General features: G+C 45.6%; 1 protein-coding gene across 8 annotated transcripts in view; it reads left to right on the top strand.

Annotated features, from left to right (window-relative positions):
- The window catches only part of DUSP14 (dual specificity phosphatase 14), a 25,298-nt gene extending 9,965 nt beyond the window's left edge, over nt 1-15,333 (top strand). For 3 of the 8 annotated variants that reach the window (XM_054456881.2, XM_054456877.2, XM_054456880.2), the window contains exons 2-3: nt 12,514-12,601; nt 14,016-15,333. In XM_054456881.2, coding sequence (XP_054312856.1) covers nt 14,108-14,704 — 597 coding nt within the window. In that variant the 5' untranslated portion in view covers nt 12,514-12,601; nt 14,016-14,107 and the 3' untranslated portion in view covers nt 14,705-15,333. Of the gene's footprint in view, nt 1-12,513; nt 12,721-13,633; nt 13,735-14,015 lie in introns of all 8 variants that reach the window. The other 5 variants (XM_063655520.1, XM_054456878.2, XM_054456879.2 and 2 more) reach the window with 2 other exon arrangements.

Below are 15,333 nucleotides of genomic sequence, written 5' to 3'. Positions count from 1 at the left end.
TTGACAGAGTCTCGCTCTGTTGCTTGGGCTGGAGTGCAGTGGCGCAGTCTCGGCTCACTGCAAGCTCTGCCTCCCGGGTTCACGCTATTCTCCTGCCTCAGCCTCCCCAGTAGCTGGGACTACAGGTGCCCGCCACCACGTCTGGCTAATTTTTTGTATTTTTAGTAGAGATGGGGTTTCACCGTGTTAGCCAGGATGGGCTCTATCTCCTGACCTCGTGATCCACCTGCCTCGGCCTCCCAAAGTGCTGGGATTACAGGCGTGAGCCACCACGCCCAGCCTAGATTGTATCTTAAATCCAAATGACTACTGCATTATATGAAAGTAATCAGTTTTGTTTTGTTTGTTTTTTACAAAAATTACACTTATGGAGTTTCTTATTCCATTTATCCTCCTAGAAAGTACAAGAGATGTTGATTTTTTCCACAATATCAGATTACTCTTAGTAATATTTTTAGATTCCTTCTAAAAAGGTACTTGCTAGAAATATGAATTCCGAGGCCTTCACTTCCAGAAATTCTGATTAATTAGGTCTGGGGTGGGGTCTAGGAGTCTGCATTCTAACAGGCAGCCCAGGTGATTCTCGTGTAGGACTCCTCGGGACCACACTTTGAAGAATGCGTCTACTATGCTGTGATGGTTTTATAACTTACTAATTTCAACCAAGGATTGGTGTCATAGCCCATTCTCACGCTGCTATGAAGAACTGCCTGAGACTGGGTAATTTATAAAGGAAAGAGGTTTAGTTGACTCACAGTTCCACACTGCTGGGGAGGCCTCAGGAAACTTACAGTCAGTGCAGGCAGGGGAAATGCCAGACGCTTATAAAACCATCAGATCTCATGCGACTCAATCACAATCACCAGAATAGCATGGGGGAAACTGCCCCCACCTGGTCCTGCCCTTGACACGTGGGGATTATGGGGATTACAATTCAAGGTGAGATTTGAGTGGGGACACAGAGCCTAACCATATCAGTTGGCAAACCTTTTTTTTTTTAATTTTTTTATTTTGAGAGATGGGGTCTCACTGTTTGGCTCAGTCTGGATTACAGTGGCATGATCCTGACTCACTGCAGCCTCGAACTCCTGGACTCAAGCAATCCTCCTGCCTTGGCCTCCCAAAGTACTGGGATTACAGGTGTGAGCCACCACACCCGACCCTCTAGAAGTGTTTTTGTTTGTTTGTTTGTTTTTTGTTTTTTGAGACAGAGTTTCGCTCTTTCACCCAGGCTGGAGTGAAGTGGCGCGATCTCGGCTCACTGCAGCCTCCATCCCTCCCGGGTTCAAGCGATTCTCCTGCCTCAGCCTCCCGAGTAGCTGGGATTATAGGTGCCCACCACCACACCTGGCTAATTTTTATATTTTTAGTAGAGACAGGGTTTCACCATGTTGGCGGGGCTGGTCTCAAACTCCTGACCTCAGGTGATCCACTCGCCTCGGCCTCCCAAAGTGCTAGGATTACAGGCGTGAGCCACCATGCCCCGCCTAGAAATGTTTTACTAATTAGTAATGTAGTCTTCTAAAGGGAACTATTACATTGTCATATTGTGTTTCCAGACAGCATTTTTTTCAGTTAAAGCCAAGGGAATAACTTCAGGATCCTCTGCCTTGGGACCCCTCTCGTTCAGCTGAAAACTTCATCCTTCCCTTTGCTGTAGGGTGGCATAGACACCCAGTTGCCCTCACAATGCAGTCCGACTGCTCTCGGCATGGGAGCGGGCATGGCCTTCGCCAGTTGCCTCCATCCCGCTGAAGCAGAAGACTCAGCTGTTTACCTCACCCTGCTCGGAAACTCTAGCGTGGTAATTATAGGTACCTTTGATTTGTAAAGAAAAATGGGAAATTAATTTATCAATACATTATAAGTGAAGTTAATTTGGTATAAAATCACTAAAAGATGTGGAATTGGACCAGGTATATGATAAGGAAGTCCTCATAGAGTGAAGGTTGAAGCTCACCGCTGGAACTTCAAGGATTTTGATATGTCTAATGAGACATCAAAGATGATCAAAGGGTGATTATTAACTACTGAGCTCTTAGTCTTGTGAACTTTATTCTAATTTAGAAATTCTGTTCTTTATCTTCCCTTAAAGTAATAATGAGCTTGTAAGGACTGAAATCTTATTTATGAAAAGACCTGCATTTTCTGAGATGTCATGGTCTTGCTTCTCAGAGGGCAGTAGTAACTTTGACAGTTTTGAGGCAAACTCATACCTACCTGGGTTTTATTGCTGATCAGTGATTTTTTTAAGCACTTTGCCTCTAGATGTTCTGACTTACATAAATAACAGTTTATCATTTAACCAAGCACATATGATTCACATTTAATTTTTACCACTTAGTCCTGGAAGATTTTAAAATGTTATTTATATAAGCCGTTGCTCAAATTGGTTTCCAGTTATCACTAAACAAGTTTAAATACAGTTGTGGACTTTTGCGAGCTTTTTATTGGATATTTCACACCCGAAGACCATCTTGTACCACCAACAGTTTAGGATTCTTAGAGATTACTCCCCAGACTGTAGAAGTAAAGCATAGTCACATCAACCTGACCTTATGTTCCTTAACTCCTTTCTCGCTGCAGTTTCCCGCCACCCCACACTCGCCCCGGCTAATGAAATGTACGTTTTGGTAGACTTTGAATGGATGGATCCGTTGTGGTCCAATTGTATGACTGAGCCACAAATGGCGAACTCATGGAAGGACGGTTCTGGTCCCAGTGGGGCTACTAATTTTCTGTGTAGAGTCTGGGAAAGCCTCTTAACCTCCATTTACCTCTGATTCTCTGGGAACGGCAACAGCAGAATGATACTGATCTGGGAGAGGCTGAGCAGTGCTTATGTGGCTTATGTGGGACAGGTGCCCGAACCTGCTGCCACAGGTCAGTTGGGGCAGAATGAGGCAGATTTTCACATTGTATTAAGTTAGTTTTTAATGAGTTTAATCTTCAGTTTGCACTTTTCAAAAACTGTGTATACAAATCACCTGGGATCTTGTTAACCTGCTGGAGCCGATTCTGTAGGTCTTGGAATAGAGCCTGTGTTCTGCATTTCTTTCAAGCCTCCAGGTGGTATTGATGCTGCTGGGGCTTGGATCACACTTGATAAATGGTGAGGGCTGTAGAAAAGGGCTATATTCTCCATTCCAAGTCTAAAACAGGAGGCTCTTTTTTTTTTAGATGGAGTTTCTCATCACCCAGGCTGGAGTGCAATGGAGCGATCTCGGCTCACTGCAACCTCCACCTCCTGGGTTCAAGCGATTCTCCTGCCTCAGCCTTCCAAGTAGCTGGGATTACAGGTGCCCACCACCACGCCTGGCTAATTTTCGTATTTTTTAGTAGAGACAGGGTTTTACCATGTTGGCCAGGCTGGTCATGAACTCCTGACCTCAGGCAATCTGCCTGCCTCGGCCTCCCAAAGTGCTGGGATTATAGGCATGAGCCACCGTGCCTGGCCAAGGGGGCTCTTGAAAGGCAAGAATGGGAGGAGAAAAAGCATGGTATACAATCTATAAAACAACTCCCCAAGAAACAACTCAGGTTTTCAGTACTATGGGCTGTTTTTTCTTCGCTTTGATCACCAGTTTTTTTGCACCAGTTGTTTCGTTCACTCAATGGTAGTCCATCTCTTACTGTTACTCAGTTGTTTTTATATGTGTATCTTGTGTCATTTCTGTTAGATGATAAAATCTTAGCACAGGGTTATGCCTTACGTTACCTGTATATCCCTGCTGTAGTTACTACTGCTGCATAACACACCTCTAAAACTCGTTGTAAAATAACTATTTGTTTTGTTTGCAAGTCCCTGTTTTTTTTTTTAAGACAGGGACTCGCTCTGTTCCCCAGGCTGGAGTGCAGTGGTGCAATCACAGCTCCCTGCAGCTTTGACCTCCTGGACTCAAGCAATCCTTCTGCCTCTGCCTGCCATGTAGCTGGGACCACAGGTGCACATCACCACGCCCAGCTATTTTTTTTGTTTGTTTTTTGTAGAGAGAGTCTTCTCATGTTGCTTCAGTTGGTCTCGAACTCCTAGGCTCAAGCAGTCCTTCCGCTTCGGCCTCCCAAAGTGCTGGAATTACAGGCTTGAGCCACTGCCCCTGGCCTAAAATGACTGTATTGTACTCACAGATTCCTGTAAGTCAGGAATTTGGACCTCACTAGTGGGGGCAACTTGCTTTTGCTTCACAATGTCTGAGGCCTTAGGTAGGAGATTCAAAGCCTGGGGGTGACTTGATGGCTGGGAGCTATAATCATAATAAAGTATCTCTACTTACATATCTAGTGGTTGAGCTTGGGTATCAGCTGGGACTCAGTTGGGATGTTAGCTGAACACCCATGGCCTCTCCGTGTGGTAGCTCTGTTGGGCTAGTTTGGGCTTCCTCACAGCATGGCAGCTGGGTTCCAAGGGCAAGTCCTAAGAGAACAAGGTAGCAGTGTGCGACATGTTTGTGCTCTGGCCTCAGAAGCATCATTTCTACTGTATTTTTTTGTTTGTGCTTTAAAGACAGCATCGTTCTGTCGCCTAGGCTAGAGTGCAGTGGTGCCATCATAGCCCCCTACAGCCTTGAACTCCTGAGTCCAAGCGGTCATCCTGCCTCAGCCTCCCAAAGTGCTGGGATTACAAGCATGAGCCCCACGCCCAGCCTTTACTGTATTCTTTTGGTTGAGGCCGTCACAAAGGTTTCTCAGGGTTCAAATGAGGGGACATCAGCCCCACTGTTGGATGGGAAGAGTGTCAAGATTACACTGTAAGGGCTGGCCACAGTGGCTTACGCCTGTAATCCCAGCACTCTGGGAGGCCGAGGTAGGCAGATTGCTTGAGCCCAGGAGTTTGAGACCAGCGTGGGCAACATGGGGAAACCCTGTCTCTATGAAAAATGCAAACATTAGCTGGCCATGGTGGCGCACACCTGTTGTTCCAGCTACATGAGGAGGCTGAGGTGGGAGGATCACTTGAACTTGGGAGGCGGAAGTGGCAGTGAGCCAAAATTATACCACTGCACTCCAGCCTGGGCTACAGAGGGAGACCCTGTCTCAAAAAACAAAACAACAAAAAACAAGGTTACATTGTAAGAATGTCATGTGAGATGGGAGATGCTGTGGCCATCTCTGGGGAATACATTCTGCAGCAGTCGCAACAACACTGAGCAGGGTGTTGGCCACATTGCATAAACTCAGTGAAAGACTGTTGTGTAAATGAGTGGTAGGTAATTTAAGCACCAAGGTGGGTGAGGACCAAATACAAGAATTCAGTTCCAGATGTGAACAGATTACCCCATGGTACCGAGATAAATGCAGACCTTCCACCTTTTATAGTTATTGATGGTCTCTTCTTGCTATCTCTACTCTTTCTGTTTCCAACATGGAGAATCTATGAATTGATCACCTGGGACTGAACTTCTTCAAATCTTTGCATTTGTGTCACGATGCTGACATGGTTTTTCCTGCTTATCTAATGTATTGCCCTTCTTCTTGGGCTGTGGCATATCCCAGCAGCTGGCTAGTATCTTACAGTGATCGGGCTGGGAGTGGTGGCCCATGCCTGTAATCCCAGCACTTTGGGAGGCCAAGGCGGGCAGATCACCTGAGGTCAGGAGTTCGAGACCAGCCTGGCCAACATGGTGAAACCCCCTGTCTCTACTAAAAATACAAAAATTAGCCAGGTGTGGTGGCATATGCCTGTAATCCTAGCTACTCGGGAGGCTGAGGCAGGAGAATCACTTGAACCCGGGAGGTGGAGGTTGCAGTGAGCCGAGATCGCATCACTGCACTCCAGCCTGAGTGACAGAGCAAGACACCATCTCAAACAAAAACAAAAACCAATGATCGGCTTCTCTTAGCCTCAGCAAATGCAGTGTGAACAGGCGCTGGTCCATCTGCGGACATCGAGATGGCTGGCCTGGTCACACCTATATAGGCAGCTGCTCTGTGGCTGCATGTCACACTGAGGGACTATCTGTGGCTGAACCGGAGTGTGACTCTCAGTCTTTGGCTTTATATATCTTATGTGTATTTATCCTCATCTCAGGACACTATCATATCAGTTAATTAATACAATGAGAAAAGCAAAAACGATCCCTCCTCCAAAGTAAGTAGAAGATGTTGAGATGTTTTACCACAATTGCTAAAGCTTTCCAGGTGACAGAACAATTTGTGAATATCTTTTACTTCATTTTACTTTAATATGTATATATGAGACAGGGTCACCCTGGCTGGAGTGCAGTGGCACAATCATGGCTCACTGCAGCCTCGACTTCCCAGACTCAAGTGACCTCCTCATCTCAGCCTCCTGAGTAGCTGGGATTATAGGCGCATGACACCATGCCTGGCTAATTTTTAAAATATTTTTTGTAGAGACAGGGTCTCATTATGTTGCCCCGGCTGGTCTTAAACTCTTGGGTTTAAGGAGTCCTCCTGCCTCAGCCTCCCAAAATGCTGTGATTACAGTTGTGAGCCACTGTACCTGGCTGAAATTTTACTTTTTTATTTTTACTTTTTGTGACAGAGTCTCGCTCTGTTAACCAGGCTGGAGTGCAATGGCACGATCTTAGCTAACTGCAGCCTCCATCTTCTGGGTTCAAGCGATTCTAGTGCCTCAGCCTCCCAGGTAGCTGGGATTCCAGGTGCACACCACTATGCCCGGCTGATTTTTGTATTTTTAGTAGAGACCGGGTTTCACCATGTTGGCTTAGCTGTTTTTTGAGTTTTTTGGTAGAAATGGGGTTTCGTCATGTTGCCCAGGCTGGTCTCCAACTCCTAAGCTAAAATGACACAACCACCTTGGCCTCCCAAAGTGCTAGGATTATCATTTTTGTTACTAAATCAGAAATGTGGGCCGGACCTGGTGGCTCACCCCTGTAATCCCAGGATCTCTTGAGCCTGGGAGATCAAGGCTATAGTGACCTAAGATTGTGCCACTGTACTCTAGCCTGGGCAACAGAGAGAGACTCAGTCTCAAAACAAAAAGAACTAGACAGACATTTACTTTATTAGAAGGAGAAAATGTGATTACATAAGCTTTTTGAATATAAAAAGGTAACAGTGTAGGCCTCTCCAGTATATACTCTGGCCCTCTGAAATTCCTAAAACTGAAAGTATTTTAGTGAGAGCATTTTACACAGTCATCTGAGGCACTGTTGTGGCCATTTTCTGCTGTTGACTGAACATGAAAAGAAAAGCCGTAGATAGAATTTCAGTTAACTGCTGATTCTGGTGGTTGTCATCATTTTTTTTTTTTTTTTTCTTTTAAAGAAAAGTAACCTCCATGGCATTAGGATGGATGCTCTCTCTGATTAGGCCATGACCCCATGTAGCGATTCTGAGTGTCGGGTACCACTGCTCCAGGTTCGGATACCGGTGCTGACCATAAGGCTACAAGGCTGATGCCCGCATCCCAGGAGCTCCGCGGTGCAGGGAGCAATCAGGTGTTATTAATATTAGTGTATGTATTACTGAGATTAGAGGCCCGCTGGGAAGACACTAATCTTGTATTTTGTTCAGTACTTAGTGTTCGATGCTTATTATCCAAAAAGACCAGCATCGTCTCTGAGAAGATGTTGCTTATAGCTGGTTAAGAACAAACCCGGCCGGGCGCAGTGGTTCAAGCCTGTAATCCCAGCACTTTGGGAGGCTGAGGCAGGTGGATCACCTGAGGTCAGGAGTTCAAGACCAGTCTGAGCAACATGGCAAAACTCTGTTTCTACTAAAAAATACAAAAAATTAGCTGGGCGTGGTGGCACGCACCTGTAATCCCAGCTACTCGGGAGGCTGAGGCAGGAGGATCATTTGAACCCAGGAGGCGGAGGTTGCAGTGAGCCGAGATCACGCCATTGCACTCTAGTCTGGGTGACAGAGTGAGACTCCATCTCCCCCCCTGCCCCCGTCCCCCTGCAAAAACAAAAACAAAAAAGCCCAAAAAACCCTGGGGTTGGTTTAGGACAGCTCTTCCTTTCTGTCTTTCACTCTACCCTACCCCCATCTCCCCAGCCAGGAAAACATTTTTTCCTCCAAGAAGCACGTGCCATTGCCAGAGCATCTTGGGAAGGCCAAGTTGAACACCATAGACAGTGATGTGGTCATTCTTAAGCATTCTCCCTGGTCATCTTCGTCCCAGAGACCATTGTCCTGCAGTGGGATGGCATGTTCACTCAGAGAGCACCATGCAATTTGTGATCCCTCAAATACGGGTCAAACTCTGCTACCCTATCTCCTTTCCCTGTCTCCCAGGACACATTTACTGAGTAGATTTTCATGCACCTGTGATGTAATACCCATGGGTTTTTTATTTTTTACCATCTAGTTCTACTTGATCTTAGAACTGGATGACTCTAGGGCTTCTTGTAGTGCCTACTCTGGGGCTGCTCCTTGCTGAGGTCCACCCTCTGCAGCCAGGGGGATGTTTTGTGCACCAGATGGTGTACCAGGATGTGGCAGTAGTTCCCTGTTCTGGCACTAGGGGAAGCCCATCTGGGCTTAGCCTTTCTGTAAGTAGCACTGAAACACCTTCTTAGGCAGATCCACACCCCCCCGCGTGTGTGGCAGACGCTGGCTGGTGGTGTGGAGCGCCGCGAGGCAGGTAATGAGAACACAGCCACGATGCAGTCACCGCAGAGAAGCAGTGTGTGGACTTGAGCTAGAAATCCGGACACCTTGCATCTTTTCCTTGTTTCACTTCTCAAGTTGAAATCTCTCACCCCTTCTGAACCGTGTATTTTCCAATCTGTCAAGGGGATCAGGAGTGTTTGTCAGAGAAGCATCTATAGCATCTGTGCCCTCTACATGCCCTCTGGTGGAAGTTGTTTTCCTGAAACCTGGGACCAGCTTTGGCATTTTAAGCAGGTTTGTTGGCAAAGAGATGGACTGGCAGCAGCAGGGAGGGAGCAATGTGTCTGTCTCACTTGGATTCTGCCCCGAGGGCTCACAATCTGTTTTCCCTATAGCACCAAGTACCCTAACACCACTCAGCAAATGTGAGTTAACAGAATCAGCCCGGCTTCCACAGGGAACCTGGGCTCCTTTGCCTCAGGAAGGCAAGTGCCTTCCCAGACAGCGTAATTTGGGAGGATGCATTGCTCTGCCACCCAGGCTGGAGTGCAATGGCGCGATCTCAGCTTGCTGCAGTCTCTGCCTCCCAGGTTCAAGCGATTCTCTTGGCTCAGCCTCCCTACTAGCTGGGATTATAGGCATGCGGCACTGCACCCGGCTAATTTTTGTATTTTTAGTAGAGTCGGGGTTTCACCATGTTGCCCAGGCTGGTCTCAGGTGATCTGCCCGCCTTGGCCTCCCAAAGTGCTGGGATTATAGGCATGAGCCACCATGTCTATGGCCAAGCCTCTCTTAATTAGACAACAACTAGATAACCTACTTGGAAATTTGATTAGCATCTTCCAGATTTTCCACAATGAGGAGCGTCATCCCTAGTAGCTTGAAGGCCTAATTTTGTGTTTATTACCATAGTGACTGCTTTTTAAACCAGTAGGATTCTGCCAGGGAAGACTTGGAAGTGGCAGGAGACCCTGCTCTGCTGTAGGAAAGGATGTTCTCAGTTTCTGCCCTGTTCATATTTTACATCCAATGCACACACACGCAGTTTCCTTATGTGACTGCGTCCTCGTTCCTCCTCATGCTGTGATTTCACCTGTGGACTGCTCTGTGTACTCCCGTAGCATTAACCAGTCATGGGATGTGGGCTCCCAAAGCCGGGCCCAGCCTCAAGTGAGGAGGCAGCTCCCTTCAGAGAAGGGCAGTGTCCAGGAGGGACTTGTGGTCTGTTAGCACCAGCATGCCTGGTGCCTCAGTCTTGCAGAGGGAATGCAGACAGAGCCACAGCACTCACCTCTGCAGTAGGTCTCAGAGCGTGCCCCCGACCCACAGCCTCACCTCAGAAGGGCAGCTCTTCCAGCCCCACTCTAGAGGGACGGAATCAGAAGCTGGGGAAAGGTCCAGCAGTCTGTGCGCACAGCCCTCTGCGGGATTCTGAGGCATACTCAGGTTTGAGAGCCCCTGCATTATAATGATAGAAATAGTCGTAAATGGAGCCAGGCACAGTGGCTCACGCTTGTAATCCCAGCACCTTGGGAGGCCAAGGTGGGTGGATCACTTGAGGTCAGGAGTTTGAGACCAGCCTGGCCAACGTGGCAAAACCCCGTCTCTACTAAAAGTACAAAAAATAGCCGTGTGTGTGGTGTACGCCTGTAATTCCAGCTACTCAGGAGGCTGAGGCAGGAGAATCTCTTGAACCTGGGAGGTGGAGGTTGCAGTGAGCTGAGATTGCGCCACTGCAGTCCAGCCTGGGTGACAGAGCCAGACTCCATCTCAAAATATATATATATATGTAATATACATATATATATAATATACATATTATATATGTATTTATATATTATATATATTTATATAATATATAGTTATATATATTTATATATTTATATATTTTTATATAATATATACTTATATATTTATATATTATATATTATATATTTATATATATTTTTATATATTTGTATATTATATATTATATATTTATATATATAATATATTATTATATATTTATATATTATATATTATATATTTATATATTATATATTTTTATATATTATATACAATATACATATTTATGTATTTATATATTATATATTTATATGTTTTTATATATTATATATTTATATATATTTTTATATATTTATATATCTATATATTATATATTTATATATTTTTATATATTATATATTTATATTTATATATACTTATATATTTATATTTATATATATTTATAATCGTTTCTTTTTAAAAAACCATTTTAAAATGTTAAACATACGTGTCATAGGACCCAGCCCTTCACTCCTGAGTATTGAACTGAGAGAGGAAGGCATATGTACGCACAAAGACCTATACGTGGATGCTCATAGCAGCTGTACTCACAATAGCTTTAAACTAGAGACAACCCAGGTTCATCAATAGGTGAATGGATAAACAGATTGTGGTTATCTATACAGCAGAGTACTATCAGCAGTAAGAAGTGAACTGTTGCTAACCTAGCGTCATGGGTGAATGTCTAAGTTATGCTGAATGAAAGAAGCCAGACCAAAAAAAAAAACCCCATATGTATATACATATATGTATACTATATATATATATTGTGTGTGTGTGTGTGTGTGTGTGTGTGTGTTTAGTTTTTGAGACGCAGTCTTGCTCTGTTGCCCAGGCTGGAGTGCAGTGGTGCAATTTTGGCTCCACTGCAACCTCCACCTCCTCCTGGGTTCTAGTGATTCTCCTGCCTCAGCCAGCCGAGTAGCTGGGATTACAGGTGTGTGCCAACATGCCCGGATAATTTTGGTATTTTTAGTAGAGACCTGGGTTTCTCCACATTGGCAAGGCTGGTCTCGAACTCCTGGCCTCAAGTGATCCACCCTCCTCGGCCTCCCAGAGTGTTGGGATTATAGGCGTGAGCCACCACACTTGGCCTATATATATTTATATGCTATAAATGTATAAAAGTCCATTGATAGAAAAGTCTAGAGTGCAAACCATAGTGACAAGAAAGATCAGTGATTGCTTGGGAATGGGGTAAAGCGCAAGAAAGGGTTGGATTATAAAAAAACATGAGGAAATTTCGAGGGCGATGATGGATGTGTTTATTATTATGATGTCCTGGTGTCTCCATTGTGTACATATGTCAGAACTCATCAGGTTATGTACTTGATTAAGTTGTATAGCAGTTTATATGTCAAGTACACCTCAACAGAGCTGTAAAAAACACACGACAGGTCTGACAGTTACCTGGGAAAGGCACGGGAACAGGTGGTAGAAGAACACATTTTTTATGATGTTCATGGTACTTACATAGCATAAATGAATAAAATAGGGCCAACATGGAAAAGAAAACAAAATGCAGGAAAATGTCAAATTGCCATCCTGAACACCAGCACCGCCTGTAGTTAGCGTTCCTGGCTGCAGCCACATCTGCAGTCCTGCTCCTCGTGAAGCCGTCCTCCCTGCCATGTCCCGGCCGCACCTGTCCTTAGCTTCCTGGTGCACACTGTCCTCCACCTTGTGTTCAGGCACGGGGCTGCTTGGCTCACCCTCGCTGCACCTGGCCTGTCCATCCTCTCACCGCGGTGCCACCCAGGCCTTCCCACTGCAGGGCTGGCTAACGGTGCATGAAGAGACTCGAGTCCGTGTTGTGTCCTCACAGCCCACCGAGCAGGCAGTAGTGCCGGACATTTCGTGGATAGGTTGTGGTCTCTGAGTCTCCTCTCAAGAGGAGGAGATTTGTCTGTATTATTGTCAAAACTCTATTTGTCACACCGTGGGTTATGTGTCAGTAACAAAAAGCTGAGACTTAGGCTGGTGTTTCTTACTGGTGCAGCCTTTAAATGCACACCTGCAAATGTTCAGCGCACCTTCCACCTCCTGGCTCTATTTCAGTCAAATCCGAGGTCGTAGTGAAAGTCCGTGAGGAATTCTTTGGAACTTCCTGATTGGCTGTGTCCTTGCCTCCTTGTCTTCCTGCAGATTTGATTTGTATCCACTGTCACCAGCACTGCTCACTTAGGACTTTCTGGATCCAGACCCAGGCAGCGCACACTGGACTCTTGAGGAAGTGAGTACCCCACCACTGCCTGCCTGTTGAACCCGCGGAGGCTCTTGTCTGACTGAAATCACTGCAGGCTTCCCGACGGTCCCCTGGGTGTGGGCAGGCGCACTTGCCACTGGGCACAGGTGATAAAGCATTGTGATTTTTTTTTTTTGGTGAGAGGAACAGATGTAGCTAAGATCTCAGGAAACTGAGAACTTCTTTTTCTGCTCTTATTAAATGTCAATATATATGTAATATATATATCAATATATATATAAATGTATATATTGACATTTAATAGCAAACACTGGAATAATGAGAGGATAGCGACGTTCAGACGGTTAAAAGCCAGTGAGATTCATCGTGGAGCTCAGAATTAAGGTGAAGTTATTTAGCCACACCCAAGGTCAGGTCAGGTAAAATGCTCATTTAACTTACAGGAATGAACTTTGAAGACCATGGCCTTCAAATTGCCTGGGATTATCTCTATGGAAATGCCACTGTGTTCACATTGTCACAAAATGATAGGAAATAGTTTGTGGTTTTGTGTTTGTTTTTGTTTTGAGACAGAGTCTGTCACCCAGGCTGGAGTGTAGTGGCATGATCTCAGCTAGTTGCAACCTCCGCCTCCCAGGCTCAAGCGAGTCTCTTGCCTCAGCCTCCCGAGTAGCTGGGATTACAGGCGCTTGCCACCATGCCCGGCTAATTTTTGTATTTTTAGTAGAGACAGGGTTTCCCAATGTTGGCCAGGCTGGTTTTGAACTCCTGACCTCAGGTGATCCACCCGCCTCAGCCTCCCAAAGTACTGGGATTACAGGCATGAGCTACCTCACCTGCCCTTTTTTTTTTTTTGAGACTGGGTCTCCCTGTTGCCCAGGTTGCAGTGTGGTGGTGGCGCAACCACAGCTCACTGCAGCCTCGACCTCCTGGGCTCAAGTGATCTGCCCACCTCAGTCTCCTGAGTAGTTGGGACTACAGGCATGCACTACCACACCCAGCTAATTTAAAAAAAAAAAAAAAAAAAAATTTTTTTTTTTTTTTTTTTTTTTTTGGTAGAGATGGGGTCTCACTGTGTTGCCCAGGCTGGTCTTCTGGTCTTGAACTCCCGGGCTTAAGCAATCCTCCCACCTCAGCCTCCCAAAGTGCTGGGATTACAGGTATGAGCCACCATGCCCAGCCACCACCCCCCCACCCCACTTTTTTTTTTTTTTGGACAATCATCAGAGAGCTGAATTTTACATTGATTTCACATGTTTGTGTCTTAGGTGACTTTTCCCAACTGTTAATTGATAGAAAATGATTTGTCTGTATACTTGAAAGATTGTACTGTATTATAAAAAAAAAAAAAACCCTCTAATCTTCCCATTTGACAAACGTGACAGAAGGCTGTGATGAATCAGTAGCATTTTAAGTACTGACACATACCTGTATTTTGCAGGAAGGAGACTGTAATTTTGGATTCCTTGGTGGAGGAAAATAAAACACTCTGGTCTTGCCCCCAACGATGCAAGTGTGACTGCTGGCGTCTTCATGAGCTCCAGAGGTCACAGCACGCTACCAAGGACTCTCATGGCCCCTCGGATGATTTCCGAGGGAGACATAGGAGGCATTGCTCAAATCACCTCCTCTCTATTCCTGGGCAGAGGCAGTGTGGCCTCCAATCGGCACCTCCTCCAGGCTCGTGGCATCACCTGCATTGTTAATGCTACCATTGAGATCCCTAATTTCAACTGGCCCCAATTTGAGTATGTTAAAGTGCCTCTGGCTGACATGCCGCATGCCCCCATTGGACTGTACTTTGACACCGTGGCTGACAAGATCCACAGTGTGAGCAGGAAGCACGGGGCCACCTTGGTGCACTGTGCTGCAGGGGTGAGCCGCTCAGCCACGCTGTGTATCGCGTATCTGATGAAATTCCACAACGTGTGCCTGCTGGAGGCGTACAACTGGGTGAAAGCCCGGCGACCTGTCATCAGGCCCAACGTAGGCTTCTGGAGGCAACTGATAGACTACGAGCGCCAGCTCTTTGGGAAGTCCACAGTTAAAATGGTACAGACACCTTATGGCATAGTTCCCGACGTCTATGAGAAGGAGTCCCGACACCTGATGCCTTACTGGGGGATTTAGTGCCACCGAAGCCTGCGTCAGCAGCCCGAGCGGGGCCGGCATCTGCTCCCCGCCGTCTGCTCCCTCTCCACTCTCTTCTCAAATGGCTGACTTCTGGTTCTCCCTCAAGTGTTTTTTACACTGGGTGTTCAAATTTATTTTAAGAGATAGGGAGGGAGGGGACATAAAGGGAATGCACACATTGCTAGTCACATTTTTAAAATTAACATTTTGGAATAGTGTTTATGAAAATCTTTAGCTTTTAATCATTTTTACCAATTTGAACAGTTCAATAAACTGGTTCTGCTCTCTTCTGAATCTCATGCCTTTGGCACCTTGGTAGGTGCAGGAGGAGCTCAGTGCAAAAATCACTTTGGGGCCTCATTAACCCTTTAGAGACAAGCTTTGCCCCAGGCTGCTGACCAGACAGATGCTTAGGGAAGGTTGATACCAGCTTCAGTCTCTACTGGATTAGCCCTACTCTTTCCTTTCCCTCTATTATTTAGTGACTCTGTAAGTTAAAATAAATACACCCTTATTATTTAGCTGTTAAGTTAACTATAATGAAATCTGCTGCAAAAACTCTCTTGGAATCCATGTGCCCGGGATTATATTAGCATTATTTTTAATAAATCTATATGCTTAACATA

Source organism: Pongo pygmaeus, chromosome 19 (assembly GCF_028885625.2).
Source record: "Pongo pygmaeus isolate AG05252 chromosome 19, NHGRI_mPonPyg2-v2.0_pri, whole genome shotgun sequence".
Classification (NCBI taxonomy): Eukaryota; Metazoa; Chordata; class Mammalia; order Primates; family Hominidae; genus Pongo; species Pongo pygmaeus.
This window is presented reverse-complemented; position numbering and strand designations above follow the sequence as displayed.